The sequence below is a fragment of the Festucalex cinctus genome, chromosome 9 (assembly GCF_051991245.1).
Source record: "Festucalex cinctus isolate MCC-2025b chromosome 9, RoL_Fcin_1.0, whole genome shotgun sequence".
NCBI lineage: Eukaryota > Metazoa > Chordata > Actinopteri > Syngnathiformes > Syngnathidae > Festucalex > Festucalex cinctus.
In genome coordinates, this window is record NC_135419.1 from 14,707,221 (window position 1) to 14,733,129 (window position 25,909).

General features: G+C 39.5%; 4 protein-coding genes and 1 long non-coding RNA gene across 6 annotated transcripts in view; 3 read left to right on the forward strand and 2 right to left on the reverse strand.

The window, feature by feature from the left end:
- The window catches only part of LOC144025349 (uncharacterized), a 64,253-nt gene that overhangs the window by 7,475 nt on the left and 30,869 nt on the right, over positions 1-25,909 (reverse strand). Inside the window, exon 3 of the long non-coding RNA XR_013284839.1 lies at positions 3,803-3,968. This is a non-coding gene — a long non-coding RNA (uncharacterized LOC144025349). The remainder of the gene's footprint in view (positions 1-3,802; positions 3,969-25,909) is intronic.
- LOC144026135 (gastrotropin-like) lies at positions 19-1,119 on the forward strand. Its single transcript, XM_077532696.1, has 4 exons — positions 19-542; positions 612-772; positions 838-927; positions 1,001-1,119. Exons 1-4 carry the CDS (start codon positions 476-478, stop codon positions 1,058-1,060), a joined length of 378 nt encoding a protein of 125 aa, XP_077388822.1. The 5' UTR covers positions 19-475; the 3' UTR covers positions 1,061-1,119.
- LOC144026301 (gastrotropin-like) lies at positions 4,423-5,104 on the forward strand. Its single transcript, XM_077532892.1, has 4 exons — positions 4,423-4,527; positions 4,597-4,757; positions 4,823-4,912; positions 4,986-5,104. Exons 1-4 carry the CDS (start codon positions 4,461-4,463, stop codon positions 5,043-5,045), a joined length of 378 nt encoding a protein of 125 aa, XP_077389018.1. The 5' UTR covers positions 4,423-4,460; the 3' UTR covers positions 5,046-5,104.
- LOC144025348 (gastrotropin-like) lies at positions 7,372-8,546 on the reverse strand. The gene is made up of 4 exons (XM_077531229.1): positions 8,398-8,546; positions 8,152-8,312; positions 7,945-8,034; positions 7,372-7,625 (listed from the first exon to the last, which is right to left on the reverse strand). The coding sequence occupies exons 1-4, from the start codon at positions 8,462-8,464 to the stop codon at positions 7,548-7,550; spliced, it is 396 nt and encodes a 131-aa protein (XP_077387355.1). The 5' UTR covers positions 8,465-8,546; the 3' UTR covers positions 7,372-7,547.
- On the forward strand, positions 9,855-25,367 carry LOC144025795 (NACHT, LRR and PYD domains-containing protein 1b allele 3-like). Of its 2 annotated transcripts, XM_077532135.1 has the most exons (11): positions 9,855-10,198; positions 11,762-12,025; positions 13,100-13,135; positions 13,395-13,664; positions 13,882-13,971; positions 14,614-14,871; positions 15,524-15,787; positions 16,769-16,795; positions 17,896-19,506; positions 20,192-20,435; positions 20,559-21,496. In XM_077532135.1, exons 1-9 carry the CDS (start codon positions 9,967-9,969, stop codon positions 18,027-18,029), a joined length of 1,575 nt encoding a protein of 524 aa, XP_077388261.1. In that variant the 5' UTR covers positions 9,855-9,966; the 3' UTR covers positions 18,030-19,506; positions 20,192-20,435; positions 20,559-21,496. The 2 variants fall into 2 exon arrangements, with proteins under 2 accessions (XP_077388261.1, XP_077388260.1); XM_077532134.1 differs by lacking the exons at positions 9,855-10,198; positions 11,762-12,025; positions 13,100-13,135; ... (3 more) ...; positions 15,524-15,787; positions 16,769-16,795 and adding exons at positions 21,644-21,906; positions 22,000-22,128; positions 22,566-22,695; positions 22,771-22,818; positions 22,959-25,367 and having other exon boundaries at positions 18,038-19,506; positions 20,559-20,598; positions 20,764-20,861; positions 21,357-21,574.

Consider the following 25,909-nt stretch of genomic DNA (forward strand, 5'->3'; position numbering starts at 1 on the left):
GCAACCACTCGAACGTTGTGTGCATATTACATAACGCCACAGAAGTGCTAAACCGTGGGTATGGTTTAGTAAACTGTGGGTACAGATTAGAAATGTTTAGGCTTGACACGTCCGTCGACTCATGGTAAGTAACATTTGATCTTTAATCCATGACTTTTGTTCATCAAGCCGCGTTGAATGCCGACGGTTTCCACGTTTGTGGCACGGAACTTGCTGGAAGTAATTTTCTGATGTAACATTGCGAGGGTGAAGAAGCCATCTTGTGATTGATTTGCCTAATGAAGCATGACTAAAACTGCCTGAAACACAAGTGATGAACGTGACTGTACTTGGATGATTTTCATGTATTTGTGTGAGGCAGTTAGGACCAACCTAGTTTTTTGCATGAAGGAAATGGAAAAAACATGACGGTGGCGTATAAAAACGGTTGCGGTAAAGCTTGTGGACAACAGTCAGCAGTGCGCTCGTCTTCATCATGACTTTCAACGGCAAATTTGTGCTGCAGAGTCGGCAGAACTACAAGGAGTTCCTGGACGCTATTGGTAAGAAACATCTGAATGCTGATTTAGGAGAAAAAAAAAAGTGACTGATTGATGTCATTTTCTGTGCAGGGGTGTCTCAGGTGGAGTTGCAAAATGAAGACATCGTGACAGAGTTCTATCAGAAGGATTTCATCAGGATTACCAAGTATTGGGGGAATGAAAATGTGAGCAACACATTCTTGCTCAACAAGAGGGCAGAAATTGAAGATCTGGATGGCACAACATTCGAGGTAAAATTTGCTCAACCATAATTTCATTTCCATTCGACACCTAACTTGTCCTCTTTCATTGCAAGACCACCGTCAAAATGGACGGAGGCAAAATCAAGATCGAGTTCCCCAAATATGTTTACACTGCTGAGATATCTGGTGATACACTCACTGAGGTGAGCATGCGCACGTTTACGCTCGTGAAGTATTCGCTGAAGACACCAACATATTTTCTGTTCTCTATTGCAGATTAATTCCATTCCGGGTGGGATTACCAACAAGATGATTAGCAAGAGAGTCACAGAGTAATATGAAAAAAAAAGATATTGCAAGATGCATTTCAACCTAATAAACAAGCATTCAACATATTTCTGTGTCCACGTGTGCGTTTGTGAACGTGTGAAGGTGTGTTGGATATAAAATTTCCTGTAATTAAGGAATGGCACATTTTGTGTATGTATGTAGAATGTACAGTTCAACACCTTTAGTTTCCTTTCAGAATTAAGATTTTCTATGGGATACTATACTACAAAATGCACTCACAAATGTGGGCCATTGATTGCAAATGAGATTTGTTAAATAGTGCCCACAAAAAAAGTAGTTTTTTAATTAAATTTATGAAAGTACATTTTGCACAAATAAGTAGACCCCGAGAAAAAAAAAAAAACATGTCTGTTCCTTATTCCAGATTAATTCTGTTCCGATTAGCAAGAGAGAAACAGAGTAATCAAAATACTTTTGAAAAATCTTATTGCAATTCATGATTACAAAAAATAATCATTTAACAAGCTTTGTCTGCATCTTTATTGGTTTGTGTATTTTCCAATTGTCACACATTGTAGGACCCCCTTCATTCCCGGCTGTTTTACTGGAATTTGACTAATTTTGCAAGCTCCACAGAATATTCTGTTCTATTGCTATAAAAACATGGAACCTACCAAAAAGAAAGTCTCTTATTTCATCGGGGGAAAATTGCAGATTAATTCCATTCCGGGTGAGATTTCCAACAAGATGATTAGCAAGAGAGTCACAGAGTAATATGAACAAAATTTATTGTAAGATGCATTTAAACCTAATAAAACAAGCATTTTTCTGTGTCCACGTGTGCGTTGTGTGAACTGTTGTGAGTTAAGTGCATATTCTACAGAAAATATTTTGTCAAAATTTTGGAAATTGTTTTGGTTATTGAGATAAAAAGCTTTCCATTTTTCGAAGAGGTTTACTCAAATATGCTGAGTGAGCACTCTACAGTCAGGAACTGACTGACGGCTTACGTCAACTCCAATTAGAGACGTGAAGGTCCCGTTGTGACTCACGGAAGAGAGAGAGCGCCCCTTAGTGGTTTTAAATTGCTACTGCAATGTATTGAATCAAAAATATTCTGACTTTACGAAGGTAATAACACGCTTGCTTTGGTTGACATTGACATTTACTTTTTCAGTATTTGTATTATTTTTGCTGTCGTTTGATGTGGCATGTTTTGTGTTCATGAAAAATGTTGATACTGTTTTACAACTATGCATTTGATATTTATTCATCTTCTTATATTTTTTAAAAATCCATCCATCCATTTTCTGAACCGCTTGTTCCTCACAAGGGTCGCGGGGGGTGCTGGAGCCTATCTCAGCTGGCTCTGGGCAGTAGGCGGGGGACACCCTGGACTGGTTGCCAGCCAATTGCAGGGCATATTTTAAACGTGTTTTCCGTATTTATGAAAAGAATAAGATATTCAGTTATTTGAGTGGGAATTCGGTCCGACTGCAAACATACATTTCATCGAGGCAGAGCAAATGCATTTTAAATACCGTATTTTCCGCACTATAAGGCGCACTTAAGAGCCTTCAATTTTTTCAAAAGCTGACCATGCGCCTTATATATGGATCAACATTGAGCCGCAACAGGTCTCGCTGTCAAGACGTTATCGGTGACCCTGCCCGATCGGTGACGCGCGTGCGCAGAAGATCCCGCCATCTTGGATCGCTAGCTAATACTAATACTTTACCTCAGAGAAAATTATAAAACAGCTGTTTATTCATTTTGGGAGTGAATGGAGTTGTCGGAAAGCTGGTTTGTAATCTATTAATAAAGTTTGACTGACCTATCTGACTGTTTTGTTGACGTTCCCTTTAGCGCAGCACCATCTAATGGATGCATAACGTAACCCCAGCCTCTACTGTAGCGCCTTATATATGAAAAAGGTTTTAAAATATGTCATTCATTGAAGGTGCGCCTTATAATGCGGAAAATATGGTAAGTCGTTCTGAAATTAGTTCAGATAATAGGCTTTTTTTTCCCCCCGAACAGTCTTTTTGTATTTATTGAATGTTTTCCCCTTTTGTAATCAATTAAACACACACACACTCCGATGCTCATCTGCTTCTTCAGTGGGTACGTCACCTTGTTTTTCAGATCAGATAATTATTGAAAATCAGAAGCTAGGCTGGCAAAGGACGCAATGTAGGCTATTACAATCAATCAATCAATCAATCAATCAATCAAATGATTAAACTTACCAACCAAATCCAGCATTTCTTTATATATATATATGTATGTATGTATTATACATTTGTATTTATCCTGTCAAAAAAGCAACGCCCCCACCCCCTTTTTTTTTTTTTTTTTTTTTTTAAACAAACAAAGCAGTAGAAGGTCCAGGTGTCTGTTTTCAAATGTAGGGGGTAAAACTAAAAATGTTGCCAGAAAAAGTCATACTCAAGTAAAGTGCAAAAACCTGAAAACATGCAGCAATGAAGTGTTTGTGCTTTGTCGTCTCCCACCACTGACAAAGTTTGTCTGACTTGGGCAAAAATTAACATCTATATAGACTATACATCATTTTTTATCCCAATAATAGTATACATGAAGTGAATGGCAATTCTTATGGATCTTTACTATGTTTGTTTATAAAATCCATATTTTATATCCAAGAAAATGAAGACAACAACTCTGGTGGCACAATCTCTTTTCAAGGAATGCAGTACCGAATACCATGTGTAAATCAATTATGTACACATTGTCGAACTTAAACACGGAAAATGATCAATGATATACCGTGAGGGCGGTGTGGCTCAGTTGTATGGTGTTCTTCTCCCAACCCAGAGGTTGTGGGTTCGATCCCAGGCCAATGTGACCATGTTGAATTATCCTTGAGCAAGATACCGAACCCACAAATGCTCCTGATGTTGCATCATCAGTAGATGAATTGGTAGTCAGGGCCCTGTAAGGTGGAAAAGTGCTACATAAATGAAGTGCCGTTTACCATGAAATCATACTGTGAAATTACTATTTCATATAAATGAGTAAATGGAGCCGTTTTTACAACAAATAGTATTTTGTTACAGTATATATTGAGCAACTCAAACATGTCTACTTGAGGAAATCAACGTTGGTGAGTTCTCCCATCTCACACCGCACTGTAGACAAACATTTCATTCTAACACCGAAAAACACGTTGAAACTGTGAAACTTCAAGTGTGGAGCGAACACCACGATTACGTCCAGAATGCAAACGACTTTTCAAAATGCAGAATTTGCTTTGGAAACTTGAAAAACTGCCTGCAGACGATTGGATGATTTTCATGGATTTGTGTGAGGCAGTTTGGACCCGCCCAATGTTTTGCATGAAGCTAACAGAACACATGACGGTGGCGTATAAAAACGGTTGCGGTAAAGCTTGTGGACAACAGTCAGCAGTGCGCTCGTCTTCATCATGACTTTCAACGGCAAATTTGTGCTGCAGAGTCGGCAGAACTACAAGGAGTTCCTGGACGCTATTGGTAAGAAACATCTGAATGCTGATTTAGGAGAAAAAAAAAAGTGACTGATTGATGTCATTTTCTGTGCAGGGGTGTCTCAGGTGGAGTTGCAAAATGAAGACATCGTGACAGAGTTCTATCAGAAGGATTTCATCAGGATTACCAAGTATTGGGGGAATGAAAATGTGAGCAACACATTCTTGCTCAACAAGAGGGCAGAAATTGAAGATCTGGATGGCACAACATTCGAGGTAAAATTTGCTCAACCATAATTTCATTTCCATTCGACACCTAACTTGTCCTCTTTCATTGCAAGACCACCGTCAAAATGGACGGAGGCAAAATCAAGATCGAGTTCCCCAAATATGTTTACACTGCTGAGATATCTGGTGATACACTCACTGAGGTGAGCATGCGCACGTTTACGCTCGTGAAGTATTCGCTGAAGACACCAACATATTTTCTGTTCTCTATTGCAGGTTAATTCCATTCCGGGTGGGATTACCAACAAGATGATTAGCCAGAGAGTCACAGAGTAATATGAAAAAAAAAGATATTGCAAGATGCATTTCAACCTAATAAACAAGCATTCAACATATTTCTGTGTCCACGTGTGCGTTTGTGAACGTGTGAAGGTGTGTTGGATATAAAATTTCCTATAATTAAGGAATGGCACATTTTGTGTATGTATGTAGAATGTACAGTTCAACACCTTTAGTTTCCTTTCAGAATTAAGATTTTCTATGGGATACTATACTACAAAATGCACTCACAAATGTGGGCCATTGATTGCAAACACGTTTTGTTAAATAGTGCCCACAAAAAAGGAGTTTTTAAATTAAATTCATGAAAGGACATTTTGTACAAATAAGTAGACCCCGAGAAAAAAAAAAACATGTCTGTTCCTTATTCCAGATTAATTCTGTTCCGATTAGCAAGAGAGAAACAGAGTAATCTAAATACTTTTGAAAAATCTTATTGCAATTCATGATTACAAAAATTAATCATTTAACAAGCTTTGTGTCTGCATCTTTATTGAGTTGTGTATTTTCCAATTGTCACACATTGTAGGACCCCCTTCATTCCCGGCTGTTTTACTGGATTTTGACTAATTTTGCAAGCTCCACAGAATATTCTGTTCTATTGCTATAAAAACATGGAACCTACCAAAAAGAAAGTCTCTTATTTCATCGGGGGAAAATTGCAGATTAATTCCATTCCGGGTGAGATTTCCAACAAGATGATTAGCAAGAGAGTCACAGAGTAATATGAAATTTTTTTTTTTTTTTTTTTCCTTAGTCTTTTTTATTTATTGAATGTTTTTCCCCATTTGTAATCAATTTAACACACACACACACAGATGCTCATCTGCTTCTTCAGTGGGTACATCACCTTGTTTTTCAGATCAGATAATTTTTGAAAATCAGAAGCTAGGCTGGCAAAGGACGCAATGTAGCCTATTATAATCAATCAATCAATCAATCAATCAATCAATCAATCAATCAATCAAATGATTAAACTTACCAACCAAATCCAGCATTTCTTCATATATGTATGTATGTGTATATATACAGACCCGTCACCAGAAAGAAATAGTAGGGGGGGCATTACCTTTTTTTTGGGGGGGGCACACTTTATCAACCTAAATCTAATGTTCATCAGGTTGAACAGCGGCATTGTGACAACTGCAAAAGTGTTCAGAAATATTTTCTGTCACTTAAAAGCGGCAGTTCGTTCTGAAATCTAAAAGACAAACTGAAAAAAAAATGTGTAGTTCATCAACTCAAAATTTCAGTTGAAACAAATCCACTCGTCACTTCTGTAAACAACGATGTCCGAATGAATGACTCTGTGACCCAGCCCCTTCTATCTGGAATTGGCGAGCAGTTGCCTTCATTTGCGTGTTGGATTAGGGCTGTACGACATGGACAAAATATCCTTTCATTTTTGCCAGACATCTCTATTCTTTGATCTTTGACTCAGCATGAGACTTCACATCATTTTACTTTTTTTATAGTGCCTTCTGTATTTTGTGTTATTTTATTTCTATACTTATACAGATTTTTTTATTTTTTTTAGTATTTTATTTGCGTGTATACTTATCTACTTATATTTACTCTAATTAATTTTATTTTGTGTTATTTTATTTCACTTGTGTCTACTAAAAGACTAATTTCTATTCCATGCACAGCACTTTGTATGCAGCAATGGCTGTTTTAAAGTGATTTAGAAATAAGGTTGAGTTATGTTGATGATATACAGAAACAACATATGGGTTCAGTGAAAAACTAAGCAGAATATCAATCCAAAAAGGATGTGTAAAGTGCTGTTTTTTTTTTAATTAGAACTTAGTGACAGTCATCAACATGAACAAACTTGGCAATAAAAAAAAAAAAAAGAGAATTCAACTCACATTGTACTGCAACTGCTTTAGTGATAAATAATTTTATGCTCCTTAGTTGTTGTTGTGTATGTGTGACTGCTTGGGTCTGTTAACAGCATACTGTGTATTGCTACAATTCATCCGTGCTGTGTGGCTTGACTAATTAAAATAAAAGTTTGACACTCACTTGTAAACGTAACCAGTGGACTCAGGATTCCCATTGATGTCAACTGTGTCATGCTGGATCGAGGCACGACGTGCTCACTGCTCAGTCTTTGTGCCAGCGCCAGCCGGCAAATGCGCACTATCTACCCGGAAGTAGATTTGCCGCATGCAAGGCGGGGGCGCTGTTGAGCCATGACAAGTGCAAATCACTCCAACAGCGACATGAACACCGTTACATGAGTCCATAAAAAAAAAGCTAACAAAGTTAGCACTTTCAGTGACTCCATGAAAAAAAAAAATCATTGAATCCAAATGAGTGAAGTGATATTTTTTATTGACTACAACACAAATGCTGCTATAACAGTTTTGTGTCAGTTACGCTGAACTGTGAAACTACATTTGAAGTCAATCTAGGTTTTTGTGTACAGTATTTGTGTTGCCTCAGTCGACAACAAAGTTCTGATCCGTCTGTGTACAGCAGCCTCAGTTCTTTTCAAGCGTGTTGTGTCTTGCTCATCCTCTTACTCACTCTTGTGAGAGTCACGCCCTTCTCTCCCGGTGTGATGCAGTTCTAGAACACAAGCATATGAAGAGACTCAAGTCAAATGTATTTATCTCGAGTCAAAAGCGTCGAAAAGGGCTTTACAGGCGCACGGTAGGCAAATAGCAGATCGCATTGTTTTGCATCTAGTTGAAGATATCTTTAATTCACCTCAAGTCATCTACACGATCCTTTCGGATACCTTAAATAAGCAAAATCAAGTAGTAGTATCAGTGAAGCTCACAGCCAAATTTTCAGAAATTGGCAAATATCCCCCAAATGAAGTCCATTTTGCACTATATGCCCCATTGTCAGTGCCTCAAGTCATGTGATTATGAATGATACTCACCACAACCAACTTATCATTCACCACCTCAGCTGTGAAGAGGTACTGCGGGAATTGTACTGAAAGCTTCCCACCTTCCATCTTGACGAGGGCCTGCAAGAAGCAATAAACCAAATACAACCTTATTACACGTTATTGTGATTAAAGTTCCAAATCCAAACTCCTTTTACACCTCGCCAAAGCCACCTCCCACAACAGATCTGAACTCACCTTGAATTTGGAGCCCGTCATTGTCTTCAGTTCACTTTCCTGACCGGCGGTGAACTTATTAGACCAAGTCCAGTTGGGGATAGTTTGAGTCCAAGTGAAGTTATTCCCTTCCTGAACAACTTCTGTCTGGACTTTGCTGTCAGTCTTGGCACTGAGAAGTCCTTTGGCAGAAAAATCCAAATTCGGACATTTAACACACGTGATATTGCGGATATTTGTAGATTGATGGAAGAAGAAATCCAATACCAATTGCTTCGAGGAATTCTTCATAGTTTTCCTGACTCTCCAGCTCGTATTTCCCAGTGAAAGACATTATGGTGAAAGAAAAGGTGCAAGGAAGGCGTCCCGCAAGACGAATCAAAACAGGAGTGGCCTTCCACAGATATGCTCGTTTCTCGTTGAAGCGCTGCCAAGTACCAACACGGCCTCGTGCAGACTTCAGCATGTCAGTCACACATCAGCCAGGAGAAACATAAACAAGCTCCTCCAGGAAAGCTGCATTCTTCACTAATGCGTACATCACTACTACAGTGCCTGTCTTGTTCAGCATTTTGTTACTACCAAAATGTGACACAGAATTACCTGAGGCAAATTGAGACATACAACTGATAAATACAGAGAATTCATGTCATTTCAGAGCTATGTTGTTGAATTAAAGGCACTCCAATTATATTAGAGATAAGCAAGAATAATATATTTTAAGGGAGCTAGTAATGTACTTTAATGTCACCGTCTGATTTTTTTCAATACATTTTATTTATTTATTTTTACTCATACTTTTTTAATCAAGACACCACGAACATTCTACAACAGGAATGGGAATGTGGCCTGCACACATATTAATGTATAAATAAATAAATAAATAAATAAGTTTAAAAATTGTTTCCCTTTTTTCGGGGGGGGGGGGGGGGGGGGGTTGTTTCAATATTTATTTATTTTTTTGTTTGATCGGGCAAGGATTGTGTTTTTGTGTTCATTCTGGGATTGAGGAAACTCCCGGCGTGTGTTATGGGGTATATGCCACGGAAGAGGCGGGACTGTTATTTGCACATCAGTTTGTTTCCGGTTCGGTTTGCGCCCTGTGGGCTGCGTCAAAAATACTTGTGCTTCCGACTTTGTGCCCCTCGGGTGCGCGTTCGCAAAAAAAAATAAAATAAAAAATAAAAAATAAAACCCGGACCGGAAATAAACTGTTGTGCAAAATCACGTCCCGCTTCTTCCGTGGCATACACCCCATTAGCGGTTTATCAGCGTATTTTATTTATTTATTTATTTAAGTATTCTCCTTTGGTGGGAATCTTTTTTTTTTTTGCCCCATTTTAATAATGCATTCAAATAAATGTAAAATATACTAATTTTCGATAGTCTTGGGCCGGCAAGAAGGCCTATTTTTGTCCAAATTTAAAATGGTATTTTGTCACATATCTGGAACTCGGAAGTGTGCGTACTTTGTAGTCCCCCCAGCAGAAATTTTGAAAAATCGTACCACCGTAATGCTAAATAAGCGAACAAGGTAATAAAAAAAAGAAGAAAAAAAAAAGAAAAATATGATGAAAGCCCATAGTAATCAATTTCCAAGGCTTTTCTCCATAATTTTAACGTTTAACAATGTGCATCAAGAGTCGCTGTTATATTTCGTATCTGCGCTGTTAATGCATCAACAATGTTTTGTCCATATGGGCTTGTCGTAGTGAACCATTCCAAACCCGCTACCTCCTCCTCCCCTGCAAAAAAAGTTGTTTTTTTCTTTTTTGAGGGTCTTCACTTCAGAGTTCCCGAGCAAACGACTCAATTTGACGACTTTCGTGAGAAACGATGACTTCAAATGTAGCTAAGGTAAAGCAAACGCTGTCAGAATTGACAAGCGACGACTTCCAAAAGTTGTGTAAGCAACTGGTGAGCCGAGGGTCGTTGAAGGAGGGGAAATACAGCACGGCAGAGGAGCTGCTCACTGTCTTGACTTCCTCGCTGGGCAAAGAGGAAAGTTACAACGTTATCGATGCTTCGCTCGAGGAGATTGGTTACTTGGCGGAGGAACAAAGTACCGGTAACTACGATTTTTCATTAATTTTTTTATACACAAGGCAGAAACTACAACAGGAAAGTGGGCGTGGTAATAAAGTTTGCTTTCACTTTCGATTGCGCCACTAGGGAGTGCAACGTGTGAGTCCGCTTGTTATCTCGAGATTCCTCCCCAGGCCCATGCACAATGGGGTAGATGCCAATCTTGTTCTAATATTTGCTAAATGTCATTTACCAAAACGTCGATACGTTAATCAGTAACCTAATTTTTTCATGTTTGAAAGAAAATGAAGTCAATATATTAAGTCGATTGGACACTCCACAAACAAGAAAGCAAGTCAAACTTTATATTTATATGAGCTTTATAATATACTTTTGCGTTAGTTTCTTTTCCTGTGTATTTCTCCCCTGTCTGTTGTACTGTTTTGTATTATTGTTTATTCAATTAAAAAATAAAAACAAACAAACACAAAACAAACAAACAATGGAGTAGATGGACTTCCGACTTAAGGGTTTCACACATCAGCGCCGTTTCCGGCTGTCAAGACTATCGGTGCTGCTGAGACATTTGCCAAACTAAAATGAGTAATAACTTGACATCACCCTCCCGTTTTCCTTCCTCTTTTTTCTTCCTTCTACTTTTTCTTCTCTGTGCTCTGGACAGTTTTGTCAATTTTGACATGCTCGTAAAGTTTTCTGGGTTCACATCAATAACATTCCAGGGTCGTTCCATGCCAAATCACTGCCAAAAAATTCTGACAATTTTAAGCAAGCAGATTTAGATTTTCATGAAATGTGGCATACTTGTTTGATAGTGATCGCACAACACTCAATCTCAAATTTTAGCTCAATCAGAGCAGGGATTTGGTAGCTACGACCCGCCAAATTTGAATCCTTTCATTCAAAAGGGGCGTGGCAGCCTTATTTTGAAACCTTATGTAATTTGGAGGGCGGCACGGTGGTTGAGTGGTACTGGTTAGCACATCTGCCTCTCAGTTCTGAGGACTCTGGTTCGAGTCCAGGCTCCGGCCTTCCTGGGTGGAGTTTGCATGTTCTCCCTGTGCCTGCGTGGGTCTTCTCCGGGTACTCCGGTCTCCTCCCACATTCCAAAGACATGAATGGCAGGTTAATTGGGCGCTCCGAATTGTCCCAAGGTGTGCTTGTGAGTGTGAGTGGTTGTTCGTCTCTGTGTGCCCTGGATTGGCTGGCAACCAGTCAAGGGTGTATCCTGCTTACTGCCCAAAGCCAACTGAGATAGGCTCCAGCACCCCCGCGACTCTTGTGAGGAATAAGTGGTCAAGAAAATGGATGGATGGATGTAATATGGAAAGATTTTATTTTTAAGTTGGCCCCACCCAAACTATGAAAAAGTGTCACGAACTAGACAGAATGAATAAATAAATTTCATGTTACCTGTCATGATGTTTCGTACTGTATGAAACTTCCCAACACTTTCCAACCTGAAATTCTGACAAATTAATTCCAATAAAGTGATGTTTTTATTTAAATAATGAACATTTGGGGGTCAACCTACGGTCTCCCTGTCTGAGCTATCTGACCGGACTTTTTCTGTTGCCTTGTTTTTCAGATGACTCTGGACAAAGGGAGCTTCAACAGTTGAAGTCTGTGTTTATATCACGGGTGTCTCCATTAGTTTTATATCAGCTGTTGGAATATCTTGATAAGGCTGATGTCTTGAGTGCCAGGGAAAGACGGATATTCTTGAACCCGTATGACCTCAGACGAGAAGCAGCGTTTCTGATTGATGTGGTCCTCGACAAAAGTATAGATGAACTCAGGAGTCTGTCAATCATCCTACATAAAAGTTATCCTAGTTTTATCGAAGTTCTCGGTGAGTTGAAACTGCCCTTTACCCCGGGTTTTCACCGGTTGCGGTTGCGGTGCGGTTGCGGTGCGGTGCGTCTTGACTGCGTGCTCCGGACGGGTCAATTTTTTTGTCAATCCACACCGGCTCCGCACAGCTGCGGTCCGGCAGCTCCGTCGCCGCCCACTTCCCAACGTGTCTCGCGGGACCGCGCACGCGCGATCATGTGGCATTTCACAACGACAAACATACAGAATGTCTGTGCTCTTCTGCTATGAGATTCCATGCAGCATCCTTTTTTTGGTTGTCCTTGTAAAGTATATTAATAACGAGAGTCGGGTCAGTGCGGGTCCACTCTTTATTTCTGTCTTCCCCGTCCGGCTGCCGCTCAGTACGGCAAGCGAGACGGGCACAACAAGCAATCGCGAACATCAAACTCACAATACATTACAGTCCTTATAAAAAGGATGTGCCGTGTCATATATTATTTTGTGGTTTTCCACCTCCAATATAAACCTCTCCTCGTCCATGTTCGCTGGTGTCTAAACCGTGAATGAGCACATGGCCCGGCGACGCCCACGTCACGTTTTGCTGAAAAACTTGCGAAATAGGAGCTGGCGAGTGTTTTATTCTGAAAGGTAACCGGAAATTTATTTTGAAACTGCCTCGGTCTTCCTGTCCCGCTCGATGTGTTTTGTGCTAGCTTGCCATTTGCCGGAGGCCGACCGCTGCGGCGTCCGGCAAAAATAGAAAATAGGTCTATCCTTGCGGAAGGCTTGCGGCACGCCGCAGGCCTTCCGCAGTCGACACGCAACGCACCCGCAAGCGGTGTAAACTGCACCATTCGAATGAATGGAATCTAATTGCTTGCGTCGCCGGACCGCACCGCAACCGCACCGCAACCGCAACCGGTGAAAACCCGGGGTTAGAGATCACGCTTAGCTAATATAGACCATAATATGTTGGGTGATATGACGATAGATATTGTGAAGACGATAAAAACATTTTTATTGTGCCAGAGCAAACAGTGAACAATAAGAAGATAGAAAGCTTGTACCCAGTATTAAAAGAACATCTCTTAATTTGTAACTCTGTTTTTAGATATGCGTACCGGTGGCAGCAGCAACATCGGTATAGGTAAGTCTTGTTCTGTTTTTTCTTTTTTCAATGACTTTAACGACGCTACCATTTACATGAGCCATAATGACATGATTGTGGAAAATGGAGTTGAGCTTCTCCGACTACACATTTTGAGTCAACAACAATTTGAAATCCATTTGTCAACAAGTTCCATATATTTTCTGTGTTTTTGGATAAAGAAAACGTAAAAGGAACACTTGGGAATAACCTGTCTGAGATATCTGACCTGACTTTTTCTGTTTGCATTGTTTTCCAGACATCTCTGGACAAATGGAGCTGGATAAGTTGAGAGAGTCTGAGATCATAGCTCCGATGTCTTTCTCACTTTTTTATCAGCTGTTGGAAGCTCTTTATGAGGCTCATGTCTTGAGTGACGACGAAAGATTGGCATTTTTGAACGCATCTACTGAAACGAGGCGAAAAGCACAGTCTCTAATTGATCGTGTCCTTTGCAAAGGTCCAAAAGCAAGCCGGGAGATGTTGTTTTACCTAAAAGAAAGAGACCCTGATCTTTTTCAAGTCTTCGGTGAGTCGAAACTCCCCTTCCGTGACCATGCTCAGCCAATAAACACCAGAAATACCTTCAGTTGTGGCACATTCCGTTTGTGAAAATATTCACCACTATTCAAGCTCTAAGAATAATTCCCACTCTTCAGTGTTTGACTTGGATCATAAAGGTAAACCTTTATGAACCCGTTATTCAAAAAAAAGTCTGTAAATTTGTGACTGCATGTTTTTGAAAGCTGGCACCAGAGGCACCAGGGGCAGACGCCGCAACCGAGGCACCAGGCGCAGATACGACACCGGAGGCTCTCGCATCTCTGAGGGCACCAGTAAGTCTTGTTCTGCTTTCTCAGTGACACTAGTTGAGTTTAAGTGAATAGTGACACATTTGACCAGATCTACATGTGGTTTGTGAATGAGACGCTATGTTTTTGCTGCATTTTTAAGGGTTAGCGTCGTGCTAAAGCCACGCAAACCTTAATTGGATTTGGCCTTAAATTTTCAGAATGAGACCTTGGGATCCTGACCGAGGAGGATATTTGTCCAAAAAAACTTAATATGAGCGTGAAACAGTATAACTTGAGTATTTCTTAAGATATGTTTGTGCTGCTTTCATTTTCTCTGATAACTCAAGTTTCAGTTAAAATATTAACCAATACTCTCGTACGGGCCACAATTTCAAGGGGTTCCCCGAGTTAAATCTCAATTTAAAATTCGCAAATGTAAAATTATTTCTGAGATAAGCAGTGTCGGTAGTAGAATAATTCCTGTACTTTTAGTAATCAATTGTTTTTTTTTTATCTTAAACTTGTCTGTTAGCCTTTTTAGTGCTCATTCCATTTTTTATTTTTTATTTTTTTTGAGAGAGGAAAATCCAACAAACATGGCGGCTGCTTGTTACGTTGCTATATAACGTCATCTTCACTATTTTGTATTGACCTGTTCTCTTTGCTTTGTGTTTTTTTCCCCAGGTGACATAAAGTTCCCTATAGCCTTCAGGCATGTGTTTATATCTCAGCTGTCCTTCTCACATTTATATCAGCTGTTGGAAAAGCTTGATCAGGCCAATGTCTTGAACGACAGTGAAAGATTAATATTCCTCGACCCATCTATGAGGAGACAAAACGCAGAGTCTCTAATTGATTGTGTCCTTGAAAAAGGTCCAGAAGCAAGCAGGAAGATGTTGTTTTTCCTCAGTGAAAGAGATCCAACTTTTTTGAAATTCTCCGGTGAGTTGAAATTGCCCTTTAGCGTCCATGCTTAGCCAATAGAGACCAAAATAACCACAATGTTTACATTTACATGCTCCCCTGCCCGACCAGTACTTTGGACACACCTGATATATGCAATTTGAAGCCTTCCCAACGTTTTCTTTTTGAAATTCTAACAAATTTGTTCAAACAATACAGTAACAGTATGTGTTTTTTAGTGTTGTTCCGATACCATTTTTTGGCCCCTGATACCGATTCCGATACCCAGCTTTGCAGTACGGCCAATACCGATACCCAAGGTTTTTTTTTCCTCAACATGAAAAAGCTGTCCTGCCATTGGTTCAGAGCATTCAAGGGCCAATAGGATATCTTAGATCGGCATGCAGTGAGCATGTCACATATCAGTGAATGCCGTGCATGAGCAAGACACAAGATGCTGCATCCAAAATCCTATATTAGCATTGAAATTAATGGTATCGGCATGTTACTTGTGAGTAGTCACCGATACCAATGTATTAATGCGGTATTGGCGCCTCTGCCGATACCAGTATCGGTATCGGAACAACACTAGTGTTTTTATTTGATTTAATGAGCACTTTGGAGTGGCCAAATGTTATTCCTGTCTGAGATATCTGACACCAAGACTTTTTCTGTTTGCATTGTTTTTCAGTTGACGCTGGACAAGCAGAGTTGATAGAGTTGAAGCCTGAGTTTATATCTCGGGTGTGCTTCTCAGTTTTATATCAGCTTTTGGAAGATCTCTATGAGGCTGATGTCTTGACTGCCGAGGAAAGAAAGATATTCTTGAACCCCTGTGACAGGATAAAAAAAGCAGAGTCTCTGATTGACCTGGTCATTAACAAAGGTCAAAGAGCAAGCCATATGATGTGGGTTTTCCTACGTGAAAGGGACATTAATCCTTTCACAGGCCGTGGTGAGTTGAAACTGCCCGTTACTAACCATGCTTAGACAATATACTGTCAACAAAAGAATAAATCGATTATTTGTAGTGCATCTTGTGTGTAACACAATATTCCCATACCCTTTTCAAAAAAATTCATAGATTTTAGCTTGACAGTCCATCATTAAAGGGATTTCAAGTATTTGTTTATTTTTACATAATTTGGGCTTCCAGCACACAAAAAAAAAACAAAAAAACACACAAAAACAGGATTTCAATAAATTAGAATACTGTTATTTTCCCATGTATACTTTTCAGTGTGTTACATGGGGGAGGTTGGATGGATCGGATGTCAGTCTTCAGTAGTTGTTTGGGAATCCCTTTGCCTTAATCATCTAGTCGATGCACCATGACATTGCCTGGTGGTCCTGGAAGTCCAGGTTTCCTTGACGCTTATTGTCAGCTCTTTTTTTTGTGGGTCTGGTGACCCTCATTTTAATCTTGTCATACAGTATTATCAAGACCAAAATGAGGGCCACTGGGAACTTTGGGAAGTACACATGGGAATTTTGTCACGTTATTAAATTTTTTTGGAATCCTGTTTTTCGTGGGTTATGATTAAAATGTAAATTATTTACAAATAAACAAATACTTGAAATCACTTGAATTATGGGCCCTGAATCTATAATCTATGAAAGTTTGACTTTTTGAGTGGAATTATGGAAATGAATGAACTTTTCCATGACATCCATCCATCCATCCATCCATTTTCTTGACCGCTTATTCCTCACAAGGGTCGCGGGGAGTATTTACTATATAGGGTAGAAGTAATTATTTGATCCCCTACTTAATTTCTAAATGTGCTCACTTATAAAGAAATTAACAATCTCCCATTTCAAATGGATGTCAGTCAGAAAAGCACACATTACACACTTTCCTTTTGGCTTTTTGCATTATGAACTCAAGTATTAAAATAACATCTGCAAATAAAGTTTGTAACTGCTTGTCTTTTAGAAGCTGACACCAGCGGCACCAGCAGCTGTAAGTCTTGTTCCATGTTCTCAATGACTTTAGCTGAGACACCGTTTAAATGAGGTCGTATTCGACATGATTATAGAGAAAACCTCCTACTACACACTTTGAGTCAATTCATTTCTCACTATGACAAGCATCAATGTCAACATTGAGGTCTGTGATTTTGTATAAAGAGTACTGATACTTTCCATAAATTAATTATCATTAGTACACATTGTAGCTGTTTACAATCTGAGGACAACTTATAACCGGTGTATCACAATTGAAAAAGTACAGTACAATTTTTTTGAACAAGTTGTTATATTTATTAATATGTACTTTATTTATGTAAAACATTTTTTTTATAATCAGAACTCCGATTTGAGTCCAGGCTCCGGCCTTCCTGGGTGGAGTTTGCATGTTCTCCCCGTGCCCGCGTGGGTCTTCTCCGGGTACTCCGGTCTCCTCCTACATTCCAAAGACATGCATGGCAGGTTAATTGGGTGCTCCGAATTGTCCCTAGGTGTGCTTCTGAGTATGGATGGTTGTTCGTCTATGTGTGCCCTGCGATTGGCTGGCAACCAGTCCAGGGTGTCCCCTGCCTACTGCCCAGAGCCAGCTGAGATAGGCGCCAGCAACCCCCGCGACCCTTGTGAGGAATAAGCGGTCAAGAAAATGGATGGATGGATGGATTTTTTTTAAAATCACAATTATTTTTATTGATATTGTTTGTCAAGCTCCCCTGGTTGTTTGGTGAGGCTTTCCCACTCCCAGGTGCCGTGTGCAACACCCCACTTGAAAGGATGACCCACTTAGAAGAGGTTAAAACTGGATTCCACTCTGATAATCAGACGTTGTTTGTCGTTTTGTTTTTTGTATTTTTTTTTTCTTAGCACCAAGCAACGTGATCGCAAAAAACCCAACGCAAATGCATCAGAACCTTTTAAATGTGACGTTAGCGCTACAAAAACAAAACAAAAAAAACACACATTTGGAATTTTGCCAATTTGGTTTAAGTTTACCGACTGTCCTCCTAAATTGGGTTTAGTTCCGCACGGCTTTACAGTGTTTTGGAAGGCATGACAGAGCTTTAACCCTGATGCAACTCTTGGTCCCTGTCTGTGCAGTGAGTGCTTCAGCTAAATACCAGTCCATGCTAGCCACGAGCGAGGGGTATCCAAACATAAAGAGTGGCCAAAGCGCGCGGACTGAGACAACATGTGAGAGAACCTACTTTTTTATAAAGTCATCAGTGAGTTGAGACTGCCTTTAAATGACTATGCTTGGTCAATATAGACCCCTACAAGTTTGTAAACAAGGTGACACAATTTAAAGGGCGGGGCTTAGCTGGAGTCAAAAATACCTCAGTGGCGCTTGGTTGTAACACCAGTCAGCATATTTTCACGGAAAGTTCACGTTGGATGGACGCAGAAAACGGCCATTTAAATGAATATGTGAGTAAACTGACTCCCCACGACCGTAAATGTTACTTTAAAAAGTTAACTCTGACTGATGGGACGATATTTATTGACCCCTACGCACTCACGCACTGTATAGACGATTTAACTGGACTACCCACCGTGCAATGGCCGGACATTTACATCTACCTTATAGAAAAACCGGGTGTTTATACTAAAGATAAACTGTAGGCCTATAAATTAATAGATGCCTACAACTACGTCTTGAATGGATATGTTCAAAATTTAGAATTTAACAATTTGAGCGAGAACTCCTGTCGTGCGGCAAGTGCTGCCAAGTCAACGACAGGGACAGAAGACGAGGATATACGAGGCATGGGCATCTCCTACAAAGATTTAACAAAAAGTTATCGGAACCATTGTGGGGGCTTTCGCCTCGACAAAACTGAAACATACAGCTAACGTTTGGTTAGCTAGCGGTTAGCATTCGCACATGTTGCATGTAAACACGGACTTTTTGTAAGTCAGTGCATGTAAAAAGAATCTGACAAATAATGACTAACTGAAGTATTTTCAATCACAACTAAGTCTAGCCCATATCATTGTCCAGGCTGAAGCTGATAGTTAAATCTTACCTGATATGAAGTGTGCGCTGCAAACACGAGCATTGTTGATGATAGCCTCAGTCCAGTCCTTTCGCCTAATCGCGTTTAACCACAGCCGTCTGCGATTATTCTGACTGGCAGAGGCTGGGATGCGATAGAATTTCAAGTTTTTGTTGGTGCTTTTACGGTTCTGGCAGCCAAAAACACAACAAGACATTTTCTACAGACAACCAACGTTTACTTCTAGCTGCACTTTCGTTGCCTCCAGCGGCAAGTTGTTTTTGCCTCCAGTGAACCCCGCGAGGCCACGAAAGGGTCTATAGACCAAGAAAATACATTTATTATTAGCAGTGCATCCTGTTTGTGTGTTGGGAAAACGGAAATGGTGAGTTTAATTAACGTATCTGACATGACTTGTTCTGTTTGCATTGTTTTTCAGTTGATTTTGAATCATTTGACCTTCAGTGTCTAACGCTTCCACGTGTTCCAGTGTTTCCAGAGTCTAATTTCATGTCACAGAGAGTTTTATTTAGGTTGATGGATAGTCTTGAAGTGGACCATGTCTTGAATCTTGGAGAAAAACGTATGATAATCTCTTCGAATCCCGACATCAGAAGTATGGTCTTCCATATGAATCATTTAGTCTGCCAGAAAGGTCCAGAAGCAATCAAAAAGATGATGTATTGCTTGAGGCATATCGAGCCTCGACTGTACGGTGAGTTGTAGCGTTCCTTGACGACCTTGTTTAACCAACCTGCCTAGATTTGACCAACCTGACGCACCTTTGTTTTTTGTACTGCAATGTCATAATATAATACGTTCAATATTTACAAGGTTATATATTGTAATGCAAACATTGATTTGACCCCTTCCGGGTTCTCTTTGCATCTCACATCACACTTACCATACTGTATATGCCACTTGTCACAAAGACAACCCAAGTAAATACAAAATACCGTTTTTTCAATTTATTACAACTCCAACACATCCTAACCTCTCCTTGTCAAGTCATGCGTTAACTGTGATTAAACCCCGTTTTGTGGACGTTGAGTTCAATTTCATTGGCCGTACCCAGGCCTGGCCTGATGATCATCAAATTTGTTGAATCAAGAAATAATTTTAAATAGTACTTCAATCAATGTATTTATATAGCATCTTTCATACATTAAAATGAAACTCAAGGTTCTAAACAATTAAAGCATCCATAATACAATAAATAAATAAATAAATAAATACATAAAAATGGCAGGGCATAGAGAAAGCATGTGAGGAAAGGCACCCAGGAAACACTGGAGCTATTAAATGAAAAACAAAAACAAGACAAAATGTTTATTTAAAAAAAAAAAGACAAAAAAAAACAACAACTGTGATGAGTAAATCTTCTCTGCTTCTTACCACAGGGCACTACCTAGTTGATGAATATAAAGGCATGCTGATGGACTTGGTTGGTGATGTTGACATTATCATAAATGATCTCAATGTGAGGGGAGTTGCTGTCAGTGATGAAATCAAAGCCATCCACAACCCCAAGGAAAAGATGTCCAAAGTCATTGATAATCTGAAATCTGTGGAAGAAAAACGGATCTTCTACAGTGTTCTGGAGGAACGGGAGCCACAAATACGAAACGCAATATTAATGAAAATGTAAGTCTCGATACCAGTGAAAAGAGTTTGGGATGCTACTTTGTGGACTACAATCAAAAGACTACTTTCTGTTTACTTCAATTTACAACTTATTTTTTGATTTTTATTCTTGACCACTTTTAGGGGAACTGAGCCACCATATACACATTTTGAAATGGTCACAGTAAGTACATGTACTAAATGTTGCTTGTCCTCTATTTGAATTCTTTCACAAAATGAACAATGATTTTTATTTTATTTTTATTTTTTATTTTATCACATTATGTAAAAAATGAGGTCTAATCTACAGTAAATCACACGTAACTTTTTAATTTATTCCTTTAATCAGGCGAAGTGGTTGACTGAAACTGCAACCGTTGCCAAGGATGAATGGACTAACCGTGTGCCATTTGTGAGCTATGATAATGATGGTTGTACCTGGTACAGGTGAAACACATTTCCAGTACTCTCAACTGTACCCTGAATAACTGGTTCTCGGCCCCGGTGCTCGAGTACCCCTATCCAGCCTGTTTTCCATGCCAACACAGTTGAGGATCGTTATCAGGCTTTAAGCCGAGTTTGCTGATTAGCCGATCGTTGGAAACACCTGTGTTGCCTGTGGGAGACGGGAGGCTGGATAGGGGTACTCGAGGACCGCAATTGAGAACCATTGCTCTGAAGGGAATTAATCTAATTTATGGTGTTGCATCCATTATTTCAATAGAGTTAATTGCTTCTGAATGTAAAACGACAGTACAGCTCATGATCCAAAACATACCACCACAGGATGAGACATTAACGACAATGTATGGAATTGACACTAAGATTATCGTTAATTTTTGTTCTGTAACTGTAAAATGTTTTTTTTTTTTAATATATATAAATATGTTTATATTTGATTTTCTTCTTATTATTTTTTTAACCAACCTTGTGTCCCACCAGCTTCATCTGTGTACCAGGTAAATATGAGTGCAGTGTCTCAGGCCTGCGCTGGACTTGTAAGGAATTTCCTTTGAGCTTCAAGTACCGCTTCGGCCAATGGTGCGAGTACGAGGATAGAATTGAGGCCCTGCAGTACATGCCTGCAGGTCCCCTGCTGGACATCAAAGTTACTGAAGGGCAGTTTGATGAGGTCTATCTGCCACACTGGATCTGCACAAGTGAGGATGACTAAAAAGACGTCGTCGCATAGAGTGCAAATTAACAATGGTCCGTTCTCTCTTGTGCAGCGGTTAATCCTACAATTTTGGAGAAGTTTGCAGTTCTGCATTCAGACCCTGATGGAGTTTCTGTGGAAAAAGTGTCCGAGGTCACACCAACCCATGTCAAACTACCACACCCGGATTTCTCTGCACGAGGAGTACTTCTCCGCTTTTGGCGCAGACTTGGCTTTCCTGTGCTTCTGAAGTGCAAAGTGTTGATATATAGGACCAAGAAAACGTTCCTGACGCTGCACGTTTATCTGATCCCGAGCGACTCTGCTCTTGAAGAGGTAATTAACTGTTTTGATGGCGCAACTGTGACTGCTGCAGTCCAACTTAAAGATGTGGCGTCTTTGTGACTGTCGTGTGTTTCTCCATCACAGGAAATACATAAGAAAGCGGAAAAGAAAGGCTATGAAAGTATTGACAAGCCTTATCCCCATGGGACTTTGCAAATGGATGACCAATTCAAACTCAAAAGTGAGGTTGACTGTGCAGCAATATGCCCACACGTACGGCTCCACTACTTCTTTTTATTTATTTATTTTTAAATATATATCAGTATTAATTCAATTAATTGTACAAAAAGGTGGGCTTCGAAAAGTGTCCTTCATAAGCTAGACACCCAAAACCACACTGACATGTCACCAGTGCTTCTTCACCACTCATCACACTAAACTGTATGCCCTGCTTTGTTGGCCCTTTCAATTTTCTGCCACAAATGACATTGTTTAAAACCTTTACTTAACAAAGTGCTGTGATGTAATCTATGTAAATTATGCAACTGCCAGGTTGTCACTGTAAATGAGAATCTGTTCTTCCCGGGTAAATTAAAGTTAAATAATTTGCACCAGGGTCTAAAATGGTTTTTAAAAAATGCTGACAATTACACTCAACTTCAATGATTGTTGTATTTTTTAATTGAATTTTTTGTGTATTTCTTTCACAGGATTTTAGGCTCACATATGAAAGTCGGGATCCGAATTACTTTGAGGTGTTCATCAGACAACCAGGGGATGAATTCACTCTCAAACTTGAAAATGCAGCTGGACCAGTTTGGAGCTGTGTGATTCGACACTGTGCGTGCAGACCCTTTTAAATAATGAATGAATTAATTGAGTAATTAATTAAAATTTCTATGCATATCCCCCCAGATGACTACTCAGTTGTTCGATTCTCAATCCCTGAAGTGACGACATACGGTGACTTTGTTTTTATTTATTTTTTGCAATTATCTTTCAAATGAAAGTATTGTTTAATGTCAAGGCAACTATGGACACAAGAAAGATTTTAAGAAAACCTAATCAGTTCTTTTTCCTTTTTTTATTTATTATTCTTCCAGATGCTGAGCTTCTCAGAGTGAGATCAGACTTTGCAGCGCGTGTCAGTCCGGAAGTTACTAAACAGTTGTTGGATAACCTTTTGGGTGTACACTTAAATAACGAGGAGAAAAATGCAATAATGGAGAAGAACAGCACTCAAGCAGACAGAGCACGCGCACTAATCGATACGATACGTCCGAAAGGACCCGAAGCTTCAAGGAGGATGATCTTTCACTTGGAGCACAGGGACCCTACACTTCACAGCCTGCTGCGGCTGCCACACGCCTGTACGATGCCTTGACCTAGCAGTGTTTCTAGGAACTACAGATGGCAGTTTCACATCGTGATTTCACTGTAGTGACGACGGCGGCACGCGCACCCCCCTCACAGTGATGAGGAAGATGACTGAAAACATTTTCGTTGTTGCGTATCGCAACTTTCTTCTTTATGAGGTAACTGTCGACTGAGTCTTCCATCTGCAGTCCAGTACCATTCACAATTTTACCCTAGTCTTATTCCAAACAAGTATTTTTTTTCACATACAATCAAGTTTGTTTGTTTTTTAAAACTTTAAAAATTATTTAAAAAAATAATAATCTTGATCATTATCACAACTTGCCATTTTTAGAGAGTACTTCAACATTTTAAAGCAACACTAAGGAGCTTTTCAACCATAAAATATTTTCATAACTCTAAGCATCAAATTACAACTAGTTGAAAGGTACATTTGTCATAGCCTGAAGGAGTCTGTATCGCTTTCACTGGCACTAAGCAACTTTGAGGAGGGTGGCAGGAACCGTGCCACAGAAAACTACAAATGTGCTGACTGCTTTATGGCATACATCACTTCCCTCTGTCCTCATTCATTACAAAAACAGAAGTTGATTTGGATGTCTACATGTGATTCCTGCTGTCATGGCAGAAGCTGCAAAACAACCACAGAAACAAAAAGTTTTGTCTGACAGACAAAAAAGAAAAACCAGAGGCTACCCAGATAACGTCGGACCGGCTTTCACTCGCTGGTGAGATCTGAAAGACGACACGATGTGCTGGTCCTCATGGGATTCATTCAGGCAAAGCACTGCCGCTTTTGTCCATATGGTGCCGCCATAATCAACGAAAAACTGAAGGTTCCTTCGTGTTACTTTAACATGTATCACTGACGTTGGGACGAAACCTTGCACCTACAAAATGGTCACTTTTTACAAGACCCCCAAAACAGCATGTTTGTTCAACTATTTAAACTACATGATTAATTTAACAAATTGTGACTTTCGAGGTTTCAGCCCGACGGCAATGATATGAAGTAATTTTTTTATCTAAAGGGGGAAAAAAAAAGGATTTAGTACGGACAAAATAACGTTTTGCTCAACAGTACAAATATTGATGCACATAAAATAACGGAATAATTAATATGCCTTAAAATATAAACTTACTTTTTTAACTTATGAGCCTACCAACGGTGCTAACATCATTGCTGCTTGTAAATGTGTATGATCAAAATTGGATTGATTGCTGCGGCTAATTAGTATCGGCTGCTAATGCTACCTGCTCACATTTTCATTACTTTCCACATCATCACTTGGATGGTACTTTTTCAAAAGATTCATCAGGATTGTTTTGTTTGTTTGTATAACCTTGCACAGTGGCTTCATTTAGTCCATGCCGCTTTTGGACAAACCACGACACAATTGGTGAGGAACTCGTTTAAATTGCTTCATTTCCGGAAGATAACGTCAACTTTTGGCTGCCTATCAGCTGCACATTTGGTCATTGTTTACTTCAATTACTTTCTGTTTACTTCTTCAACTTGCAAAGGAAAGTAGACTGATTGGTTGCCGCCATGCACATTCCCGACGTGTAAATATGCTCACAGCTGCTCACCGTGCTATCATGATTCTCCATCATGTGATCGCCCAGCCATTGCCCTTTGGAAACTAATGCGGCTGATTAAAAGGCAAGGTACCATTTCCATTGACTAGTGGTTGGGGGCCACTGACATTGGCAAGGCCTAGCCTATTTCCGGTCCGTCATTTTCAGTGTACCAGCACAGCAATGTCGCTGGACGACATGAGATATAAAACAGAAAATACTAAAAAATACAGCAAGATCTTAGAGGGGATAGACTTAATCAGCATTGTCATCTCAAGTAGTGGCTTGGGTGATTTTTTTTTTTTTGATTTTTTTTTGGAGGCGCTACACCCTGCAGCTGCAAAGGGCACATGAGGAGACTCACAGTTTTTTGTATCATTCAAATGTGATTTATTGGAATGTATAGAAATGGGAAAAGACTATCAACTACCTGTATACGTTTATGCACCAAAATACATGTGAATCATATTTTAATGCCATGCAATTATTTGTATTTACACAGTATGTATACTTTTATCTAAATGAATGTATTTTATAATAAAGTCTTATGGTCCTGTTATGGTTATTTATGGTGCTTTATTATACAAATGTTTTCTAAAATTTAAACTCTTGTTCAGAAGTGATGAAGCAGCCTTCCAACCGTAATCCTTCGACTATACATGCATAATGCATAATAGCATAATGAGGCATGTGATAGAAATATCAAGGAGCCCCTAAACTTCCACGCCAAGCTGGTGGGAAACATCTTGCAAATATAAAACTTGTTACTGTAAAAATCACAGCATTTTACTGACACCTCTTCTGTAAAATATTGTAATTTTGTACAGTATGTTGTTGAAGTTATAATTTCCAGCGTAATACTGTCAATTTATATTGTACGTTTAATTATTGTATTTTTTTATGACAGTATTTTACTGTATCACTAGTTCCAGTACTATAATTTGTTGGGGTAGTAAGCCAGTAAAACTGAAATTATTTTTCTTTTCTTTTTTTTAACATGAAATATGTTGACAATGCTTACTGTATTATTCTGAATGAAACAATGTGAATCTAATTCAAAACTAAAATCTTCCCCCTTTCTTACAGAGGCCTCTAAGAA